Genomic DNA, 10,797 nt, shown 5'->3' with positions numbered 1-10,797 from the left:
AGCATTATTTGGTTTCACGAAACAGTTATATCAAACTCTGAAGCTGTCAGTTCAGCTTATCAGAATCAGTGCCGAAATCGAGGATAATCCTCATAATATGATTAAAATGAAATGTATCCACAGTGTATTAACTGGCTTCAGGAACTAATTAATGCTAGGCTAATTGTGCAGTAGTTGGAAAGTAATGTTGAGCCCAGCGAAAGTGTTTAGAGGATCTAATAGCGTTTTCTCTTTTCTAATAACTTTTTTTATTTCCTATTTTACAGCAGGATTTCGGACGAATTACATTAATATTAATAATTTATTAATATGTACATATCGATTAATAGAATAAAAACTATGAATGATGATGCCCTCCGAGAAGCAATGCACAGCAAACCTCGAGTGCTATCCGGGCACACGCTTCAACCATGATTTCCTGGCAGCATTCGGCTCTCTCGTCTGACTTTCTTTGACATTCCGCGCACTTCACTTAAAAATTTGTTTATGGTAGTCGAGCGTAAGGAAATAACATTTGTTAGTAGTCCGAGAAATATTGCTCAACTCACCAAGTGTGGATTCCGACACTTCACCCTGAGCGGCACCAGGTTGAACTCGAACGATTGAACTGGAATTTAACCGTCTATTGAATTTTCTTCACTAATGAATTACACGATTACAGTAACTTCGGCTTACCAATGGCTACAGTTGGGTGCGCTTGTGACCTCGACTGGTGGTAGAAAGTCCAGATGAGTTGGATTATCTCGGGGTCCCTCGTACGGTGGTGGCGCTGTAGGGACGTTAGAGTTTGACTGAATTGTTTGTATTTGTTGTGGAATCTCTTTAAATGTTATATAGTACAGGTTGTGTCAGTAACTGTCAGTTACGGTTAATCATTTCTCACTCATTTCTTGACACAATGATGTTCGGGAGCTTGAAAAACGAAAGAATTGTAACTTAAGAAAAACAATCCGAAGAAAAATGAATGATTTAAGAAGAACAAGCCAATAACTCTGATTTTTATATATTTGAAGAGTTTTAAGAAAATAAAGTATAGAATAAAAACAAAAAATAAATATAAAGGATAAAAGGATAAAGTCACTAGGGTACCAATCCACTTGGGATGCGCCAACGCGTTTCACTGGAATTCGTAATCGTTGAGGACTTTGGAACGCGTGGTGGCCTATACAATGACTTCAGGGGGCCAGCCGATGATCAAATCAGTGTTTTTATCCTCTCAGACAATCCTGTGTTCATCAACCGTGGAGCGCTGAAAGGCTTGGTTGGCACTAGGGCGGTTTCGAATCCTCGACCGTGTAGCCACAATGGGCCTCTAACCGACTGCGTCACACCCTCCCCAAAAAAATATATAATAATAAATATTCTAAAAAAGAAATGCTCAAATGAAGCCCTAAAATAAAGCAATTCTGAGGGTATATTAGGAATCAACGGGCTCATTAACTTTTGATTCCTGCTTCTAGAGCTTGGTTTTGCCCTTTCACAATGATTCCGACGTTTAGCGGCGGATAAAACCGTAGTGACGGATTTTCGGAGGCATCTTAGTGGCACTGTTGTAGGAGTTTTACACTTTCTTCAGGAAGTTTCTGGATCTTCAGAAAGCGTAGAATAACATGACTCCCGTTTGTACGTAAACAGCAATTTCTTTAAGAATCGATAGAATTTTACCTGCGTTGAGCTGTGCTCTGTGTGAACTTTGGCTTGTTCGTACGTAGGAGGTGCATCGCTGGTCGTAGCGCTGGGAATCATTGCGTCGACAAAGAGTTCCTAAACATTGAATTTGAAAAAAAAGGTTAAAAAAAAGAAATTGGTGGAAGATATAGGGAAATTTCTAGACGTGAATTTAAGCATATAAGACACCATCTTATCAACATGTAATACTATAAAGGGAAACTGTAGGAGGTTCGAAACTCCCCGCTTCTTATATAGGGACTGATTCACGGCTTGAACACACAGATTTTTTTGTGTCACGTTGCGAGAAGCACTGATAAGGCCAGGATGATGCACGTTTGTGCGCGGAGCATCAGGGTGTGCCCAATGGAAACCGTCAAATCATAAATGAACTGTGAACTACGTAGGTGTTCACTCCCGTATGCAAAATATTGAATCAGGATAAGAAATAAAAGGATATTAAGAATAAAATTATACAAGAATTGCACTTGCCTTCATCATGGTCCTCTATTATTCTTTTTTTCCATACAGTATTTTCAAAGCTTATAACTACCTTTGTTTCTAATCTTTCCTTTACTAAGCCACTTTTTGAACCTACATTTTTTTTAGTAGAATTTGAGTAGAAATAGAACTTTTGGAGTATCTCCACATGCTATTATTATTATTATTATTATTATTATTATTATTATTATTATTATTATTATTATTATTATTTTTACTATTACTATTATTATTATTATTATTATTATTATTATTATTATTATTATTATTATTATTATTATTATTATTATTATTATTATTACTACTATTATTATTACTATTATTATTACTATTATTATTATTATTATTACTATTATTATTATTATTATTATTATTATTATTATTAGTATTAGTATTATTATTGTTATTATTATTATTGTTATTATTATACCCGCTATTATTTTCCACTTGTGTTAGAACTAAATAAACGCGTTCAAAATACAAGAAAAGACTGAGATAAATTAGTTGATATCTTTTAATTTATTTCAAAGACAGCAATTATTTAATTTAATTAATTACTTAATTTAATTAATTAATTTAATCTAATTCTTTTTATTTCCTACTTATGCGGGAACTAGATAAACTTTATAGTGTGGGAAAAATGAGGAGAATTTAGAAATCCACAAACAAAACACAGGCATAGAGCAAAAAAGTTCCTTTTATATAATAGTTTGGTAGCTTCCTTTTCAGATCCTCTATTCTATGAGAACACCCTTTTGGATTCAGCAAACGTAACGGGTGTCAATGAGTGTCTGTTTTAAACTATAATAACCTTTTAACTCTGAAATCAAAGTGTTGGTTCAGAATAATATCCTTTTGATGATAATTCATGTCTTCATTTTCTATAAATAGTCTTCTTTTTCCTAAAAAAAAAAGCAGTACAACTGGGATTCGAAGGAGAAGCTGACTCCAAGATGATCCATTTGCCCCTAATTATGCGACCAAGCTTTTTCTCGATGGCGTATTGGCTGGTGCTGAGAAGACATGATTACTTCTCCTTGTTTTTCCATGTGGCTGGCATCTTGGAAGTAGCCGAACAAAAACCGTAGGATATTTGAGCTTGGGAACAATTTTTCTATCGTTAACGGTCCTCAACAAAGTTGTGCTAATGGTCGTAGTGGGATTTGCAAGTTCTAAGCATGGATGGAAAATAAGGCACAGCGTGGATAAAAACGAGGAGTTGAGCATACGAAAACATTATATTATGGATCGTCTTGCTTGACATTGCAAAATTCGCCTCCTTTTTTCACTCTCGAAAAACATTTTATTTTTCGAGCTCCAACTTCTCGAATGCTTCAAACACATGCTGAGGAAAAAAAAAGAGAAACAACTCATTTTTGACTTTTTCTCAAAAATTTACCACGTATTTTTTCTTCACTTCCGACGAAGCGCCTCTGAAAAGTTCTATTACAATTTTACTGAGGTACTCAAGAGTCAGACACCACTGAGACTTTTAGAAAAAAGTTTTTTTTTCTTGATGAGGCAATTTCTAGCAAAAATAATTTTCTTTAGTTTTTTTTTGCCGCTCTTAGGTGGATTCAGGCCTTCTATTCTTCACCATTTGATTAAAAATGTAAATTTATATGAATTTAATTTCTATATTACCTGCATTGCGAGGCGTACATTTACAAATTGAGATAAATTGCAGAGTTATATTTAAAACATTATTTTCTCTCTTTTTATTTGTTTATTTTATTTTTTTATTTACTATTTTACCAGTTTTTATTCTTTTTATTTTTTATTTACTATTATTTTTATTTACTACTATTTATTTATATTTTCATAAGTTTTAATTTATTTGTTTCCAATACATTTTAGCTCCAATTCTTTTCACTTTAAGATGTTCATCACTATTTGCTTTAGCTTAGCTAGTGAGAACCCAAAACGCGTTAGAAGTTTTATTTTATTAAACTGTTATTTATATTAATCTATTAATTCTTATCATTATTTAGAGAAACGTTGATTATTGATTAGGTTCCATAGTAAGGAACTGAGATGGACCCTAGCAAAAACCATTTTATAAAGTGTTTATTTAATGCCCCAAAACGTATTGTGTTGTTACTTTTTTGTAGTAAGCTATGTATAATATATCAGTATTAATCGTTTATTATTATTTACATTTATCTACATAATTAAAAACACTTGAATTCAACAGTTGTACGAGTGACAATTAAAAGCATAACGGCTACAAATTAATATGGAACATAGCTCGACCTCTCCTGGCACGAATGCACATCTGTAGCTCCTCGCAGAATTCCGCTCTTCGATCGATATCTTTTTGACAATTTTCGCACCTCACTTCAAAAATTTGGAGTCATCTTACACACTCAATTTCCTATTTAAAACAATAAAAATTTCCCAAGGAAAAGTTTTCCCGTACCAATTGATGTTCCAGACGGATCTTGTTCCGCGGTACCAGGTTGGACACGAATGACCGTGCTGAAAACATTTTGTGTGTTGAGAAAAGGTATTAAAAGGTAAAAGTAAAAAAAAAGTAGTAGGTATTATTTGATTCTCCTTAATAGAAGAACTCACTTATAGAATAACTCACCATCGGCTGCATCGCTTCGCCGAAGACACCTCTATTGGAGGTAGAAAACTAAGATGACCAGGAAAGACTCGCCGATCTTCGTACGGTGGTGGTGCATCGGTGGCAGTGGGGCTATTCTGAAGGAGCATGGTTAGTTCAGGTGTCCTTATAAGACTTGAATAAGCAATAATCATTAGATGTAGAGGATTTTTTAATGCTGCGTAGTGGACCTTAACTTTTAACCGGTCAACAACACTCAAATATTTCCCCATATTCAACATATGACAATTCTCAAGAATTTCATTTTTGGAGACTCGTAGCCAGTTTCCAACCGAAAATTTAAAAGAACAGCGCGGTCATTTCACTAAAACTCTTTGGAAAATAAGAAAAATAATTAATTTGCAGAAAATAATTCAAAACTAAGGACTCTTGAGGTAAAATACGTTAAATCAGTTGCTGATCTGCTTAAAAAACTGAAATTAGTGAATCCAGATCTGCGATAAGATTTCTTTAGGTAAAACGTGTTAAATGATGGTTGGTGACCTGTTAAAAAAACTAAAATTTATAAATCCAGAACTCGGATAGAATTAGTGACAAATTCAATGATCGTTTAGCCTTACCACGGTAGTTCGTGGTGAATGGATTTTGGCTTGCTCATATGCAGGAGGCGAATCGATCGTAGAGACGCTCGAAATCATGCTCTGATGGGGCATTTTTTTTTCACTAAATTTTTCACATTTTTTTTTCATTTATTGAACGCATAAAACGAATAGAACGAGTTAGAATTCACGGATAGCTGCTTGGATGATGATAATATAATTTTATGATATAAGATGATAAATAGGTGATGATATAATATCCATCGGCAACAGCAGAGCAGACGGATGAATTAATAATATCTTTGGTTTAGTGATTTAAACGAATATTATAAATGTGAACAGTACAAGTCTAATTAATGAATAATATAACTATAATGATAAATTAATTCACATAAAAATTAGATTAAAAATTAAAATTAAGCCATAAATGCCAGCGAGTGTTATCAATAAAACTTGTGAAAACCCCATTATTTCCCAGTGGCTTATATAAGGGAGTGACTCACGAGTGGAACTCAAGAGCGATTGACGTCACATTGTCAGCACTAGCGGTGATAAGGGCGACACTGTTCGATACTGTATCCCTAACTTGCGCAATCGATGCGTTACCAACTTCCTGGATGACATAAGGAAGTTTGTAGGGATAGCACATAAATAATTGTAAGTACTACATAAGTAAGTATTATAGTTGTATAAATTTATATTCAAATCTAATTCGATTTCTAAGAAATTGGAAATGGTAATGATCTGGATAATCAGTTTGGTGGTAAACATTCGTAATTTTTTTTTAAAACTAAACCTCTTAATAATTTGTTTACTAGTATATTTTTGTTGATTGTAGTTAAATGGAAGGTTTGCATAAACTTTTTGTTACTCTGTTTCAGTAATATTAAATCCAGTATTTGAATGGTTGGAGTTAAATGCTGCTTATCCTGTAGGACGCCTTTTGAAACCTATGTGAATTTTAAATTTATGTGATTTCACATAGATTTGAGTAGATTTTTAAGGTTTAATCGCAATTCATTCCGCAGAGCTTTAGATTTTCTAGAGTCAGAAATCGAAGACCACTGAAAAAACAAAAAAAAATTTAAAAAATATGTAAAATATTAGCAGGGATGTAAATAGCACGAAAAGAAGAGTACATGGTTCAGGTCAGATTTCAAACTTAATTTATTACTTATTGTTTTTTTCTTGTTTACGTAAGAAACAGATATTTTTAAAAGGCTGATTTAATTCAAATCCTCCTCATTTGAGATATTTTTCAGTCAATAATGAGTGAAATCCTCAGGATTTTGCCGATATCCTGTGAGAGCCTTTACTACATTTCTGATATGTCCGAATACTCTATTACTATTATTATTATTACGAATACTGAGTATTTATATGTACCCGTCTAAATAATCTGTATAAATGTTTATGTATCCGAAAAATTCCAAATCGTTCCACTGCTGCTTCTACCAGCTTCGGTAGAGCATAATTAGAATATCGAGTAGATCTTATGGCTGCTTGTTTGTTGACGGATGGAACGGAACGCTTGTTTTATTCTGGATCCATGCCACAATTTGATTAGTAAACAATTCCAACTCTCCATTTGCTGAAGAGATCTTCTTCCTCGAGTAATCTTTCTTCGGAACATTTTAAATACGGTTATCTTACCACGATTTTCTGGACAAATCCATTCATTGCTAGTCTTCCTTCCTGGCACTGCTAAACTCAGAACTTTCCTCAAAAAAAAACTTAAATGATTTAAAGGTCCCTAGATGGATACCAATGGCAGGTCCTAGCTGTTATGGAAAGAAAACTCATTTTTTTTCATACGTTCCTTCATCTATTCCTTTTTTCCAGCTGTATTCCAGGAGCGATATCTTTAGAAAATTTTAGAAGAATTCATGTAAATATTATGTACAATTGTGATGACTACAATAATACAATAATAATAATAATACAATAATAATAATAATAATAATAATAATAATAATAATAATAATAATAATAATAATAATAATAATAATAGTAATGCCTATGTGAAACAGTGATCATTGCTTGCACATCGAAACCAAAGCCCATATAACTTCCAGAATTCCCATACAGCACTCGGCCATCTCCTCCGCTTCCCTCCGTTTACATTCAGCGCATTTAACTGAAAGTTTTGGAAATGACAACATCCTCCGAAAAAACAAAGCTTTGAGGTGTGGATCGTGAAATAAGAATTGATCCAGCCTTTACCTGGACTTTCTTCATTCTCGCATACTGATCCAGAGTGGTAGCAGATGTTTTCCTGGCTGAAGGTGGATTGCAGACGATTTTTTTTTTGTGATTATCTGTCTGTGGATTTGATTACGTACCAATTTATGCACGTCCGTTGTGGTGACGGTGTCGATGTTGGCTCGGAGAGAGTAAATCGAGGTGGAATTTCAAGTTGTTCGTATCCGGGAGGTTCATCCAAAGTTGTAGCTGTTAACTGAAAATTGAAATTTCTGAAGTTGATGTGCTGTGCTGATTATGGAATTTGGAAGCTGGATTTAAAACAGATGTGGTTACATAAGAGTGGGATTTATAGTATTTTTCTAGCCTCATCCGTACGTATACTTACAAAAATACCGTCGTTGTCTTTATATCACTTCTTCCTCTCCTCGTTTTTTTAACGAACAAATTATTTAATTATTTACCTCATCCACGTAGTTTTATCTTTTTCTGTGAATTCCGTCATACTACACTACTTTTTCGGGTAGTTTGTGTATGAAATCCTAAATAATCAAACAAATTTTCCATTTATCTGCTTTCATTGAACTTCACTGAAAGTGGTTTCTTCCTGAAGAAGGGTTCTCTCACAAGAGACTTATCCGAGGGCGAATGAAGATCCTAAGTTGTTTTAGTGTAGAGTTTTTTTTCCAGAAATTAATACTCTATTTTTGAATATATTTACTGTTTGAGTTCCAAATGCAATTACTGTGCATTTTCAGTCGCGGTAGAATGACCACATTGCTGTGTTGGTCCCTAAATCTGTCCTCTGGACTTTTTATGCTTGAATTTTCTTGCTGATGAAATTTATTCGACCATTCTAAAGCTCGCTTCAATGACTGATCCCTTGCTAGATTAACATGTATTTGTTTAAGGTTCTTAACAAATTACCTCTGAAATAGGAGCGGCTTGATCTTTCGTCTGTTCATATGTCGGTAGAATATCTGCTTTTAAGGGGATAGGCATTTCTGTAACATTTTTTAGGGTGAAAATCACTAAAATTGACCACAATGGTGCATGGTAATTGGAAAATGACAGAGTGTTTTCAACGGTTTAGTTGGAAAATTAAAAGTAAAATAAAAAAAAGATATCCGTAATGAATCAGAAAGACCCTTGAATCCGATCATTTATACACAATCATCCATGGGGTACAGCACAAAGGGACGTCACCAACTATGACTTTTGCGATAAGCTCGGCAGTGAATCATTTGACCTGAAACTACAAACTAGGCCTAAAATTCTAGTTTTTGAAAATTTTCATCAGATTGTCCTGGGTACTAGCGTATATGTTGACGACAAATGAATCAAAATCGTCAATAGACCAGTTGGACTCCTTTTTTTTAATGATATTCCTCCATTTTCATTGATTTATTGCCATCGTTTGAGCTTACTTCGAAAGATTATACTCGAATCAACACAAAAGTGATTACTAAGGATATTTTCTCAAATGAAGGGTATTAGATGGTTATTTTACACAGTAGGGCGGGTGTAGCGCAGTTGGCAAGTCCGTCCACTGTTCCCACACAGTCGATGGTTCGAAACCGCCTTAGTGCCAACCAGGCCATCATCCCTTCGGGATTGGTAAATTGGTACCAGATTTGTCTGGAAGAATAAAAACGCTGACTTGATACATCGGCTAATCCTCCCTAGTTATGTATAGGCTAACACGGGTTCGAAGATCTCAACGATTACGAATTGCAGTTAACGGCGTTGGCGGATCCCGAGTGGATTGAAGTGCCACCAGTGGCTTTATCGTTCATCACTTTATTTCAAACAGTCTTTTACAAAATTTTCCAATCCCCCTCACGTAATCATTGCATCAAATGTTATTGATTTAGTCTCTAAAACTCTTAGGTTCAAAACTAAATTAAATAAACTTTTTAAGATCCACTAGAGTTTCTGAGCAGCTGAAAAAGAAATGCGCACTCTTAATTAGCTTTTCTGCACCAAACCAATATAACCTCAATTTTTTCTGGTAGGAATGCACTTTTGAATCGATTAACCCTCGGGCTTTAGGAAGAAAATGCTCAGTTTTTTTGAAGGCCAGTGGTTTTCAATGGAGTTTCTCGATCAGTTTGTACTCACCACCGCGATCTGCGTTCCTGTACATAAGTGTCGTAGCTTCTCAAAAGATGCCAGGATTTCAGAATCCTTCAATTGAACCATCTTTGATTTCCCAAACATCGTCTAATTCGAAGACTTCACTTGTCCGTAATTTAAGTAAACAACTCTAAACAAAGAACAATTTTTAATCTAATTAATCCATCTTCTATTAAACTACATAGCCGACTGAGCCGTTTGTTTGCTTGGAAATTCTTGACTCATCCCTTCAGGATTCCAATCGGATACTGTACTGCATGCTAATCTAAAAAAATGAGCGGTGGATTTTTCCTTAGCCAATGACTCCGACGCAATGAATGTTGGTCTCCACGATACATGCTGTGGAAAAGTACTTTATTGTTATGAGCTCTTCTTACCACTTAGAAAAAAGTAGAAAACACCCATTTTTATGGCTTCACTTATAGTTTCAGCTGTTCACGAATCCAGATGGTTCTTAAACTTTTGAACGGTCGACCGCATCATAAACAGCTGTCCAAACGATTCTAATATTTAGTTATTTCCGCTCGAGCTCTCACCTCGGATCGTTTAGCCCTGACTTCGCCGGGTTTCTATTAATAATTCACATATTGTGAAATTCTTGGGAGTCTTATACGCTCATCTCCTTTCGAATTTGGACCCATTTTTCTTGAGGGAATGGTAAAATTGAAACCTTAATATAATATAAGTCATAAGAGACGTTCACCTTATCCCTAGCATAAGTTTATTCGTAATTCAAGACTATTATTCCTACACCAATAAATTTTTCGGAAACACCCACAAGACGCTGAGTTAACCACATCTTTAATTAATTTTATGTTACTAATGTTTTTAATGTTTTTTTTTCTTGAAAGTTTCAAAGAAGTATCCAGAATTATCGTTGACATCTGCATCAGTTACGGTACTTCATCTGTGCTCTATCTTTCAACCACGTCTTCTTCTCATTTTCTCTTTTTTTTGTGTGCCCAGCTGCATGTCTTTTCTTCGTCTTCTTCGCTACTTTTTGATTAGCGCGTTCACATCATTTCGTTCCCCTCTTCTCTCGTTGCCTCTCATTTCTTCGTAGTTTTCCATAGAGACTTAGTTAACCCTAATTTCTCAGCCTAATGAACCAAGAGAAGAAAA

The 10,797-nt window shown here is 34.6% G+C and overlaps 2 protein-coding genes across 4 annotated transcripts; one reads left to right on the top strand and one right to left on the bottom strand.

The window, feature by feature from the left end:
* Positions 1-337: 337 nt before the first annotated feature.
* Positions 338-8,541, bottom strand: RB195_003827 (uncharacterized protein; the record flags this gene model as incomplete). 3 transcript variants are annotated; one of them, XM_064201657.1, is made up of 8 exons in its annotated part: positions 4,394-4,506; positions 4,589-4,647; positions 4,760-4,912; positions 5,841-5,950; positions 7,392-7,474; positions 7,561-7,616; positions 7,680-7,795; positions 8,467-8,541. In XM_064201657.1, the coding sequence occupies 8 exons, from the start codon at positions 8,539-8,541 to the stop codon at positions 4,394-4,396; spliced, it is 765 nt and encodes a 254-aa protein (XP_064057536.1). The 3 variants fall into 3 exon arrangements, with proteins under 3 accessions (XP_064057538.1, XP_064057536.1, XP_064057537.1); XM_064201656.1 differs by lacking the exons at positions 4,394-4,506; positions 4,589-4,647; positions 5,841-5,950; ... (2 more) ...; positions 7,680-7,795; positions 8,467-8,541 and adding exons at positions 338-471; positions 549-607; positions 676-791; positions 1,666-1,764; positions 5,359-5,436 and having other exon boundaries at positions 4,789-4,875; XM_064201655.1 differs by lacking the exons at positions 4,394-4,506; positions 4,589-4,647; positions 4,760-4,912; positions 5,841-5,950 and having other exon boundaries at positions 7,371-7,474.
* On the top strand, positions 2,318-2,635 carry RB195_003828 (uncharacterized protein; the record flags this gene model as incomplete). The annotated part of the gene is made up of 1 exon (XM_064201658.1): positions 2,318-2,635. The coding sequence occupies one exon, from the start codon at positions 2,318-2,320 to the stop codon at positions 2,633-2,635; it is 318 nt and encodes a 105-aa protein (XP_064057539.1).
* Positions 8,542-10,797: the final 2,256 nt, after the last annotated feature.

The sequence above is a fragment of the Necator americanus genome, chromosome IV (assembly GCF_031761385.1).
Source record: "Necator americanus strain Aroian chromosome IV, whole genome shotgun sequence".
Taxonomy (NCBI): domain Eukaryota; kingdom Metazoa; phylum Nematoda; class Chromadorea; order Rhabditida; family Ancylostomatidae; genus Necator; species Necator americanus.
The sequence above is the reverse complement of the archived record's forward strand: the minus strand, read 5'-3'. Positions and strand labels throughout refer to the sequence as shown.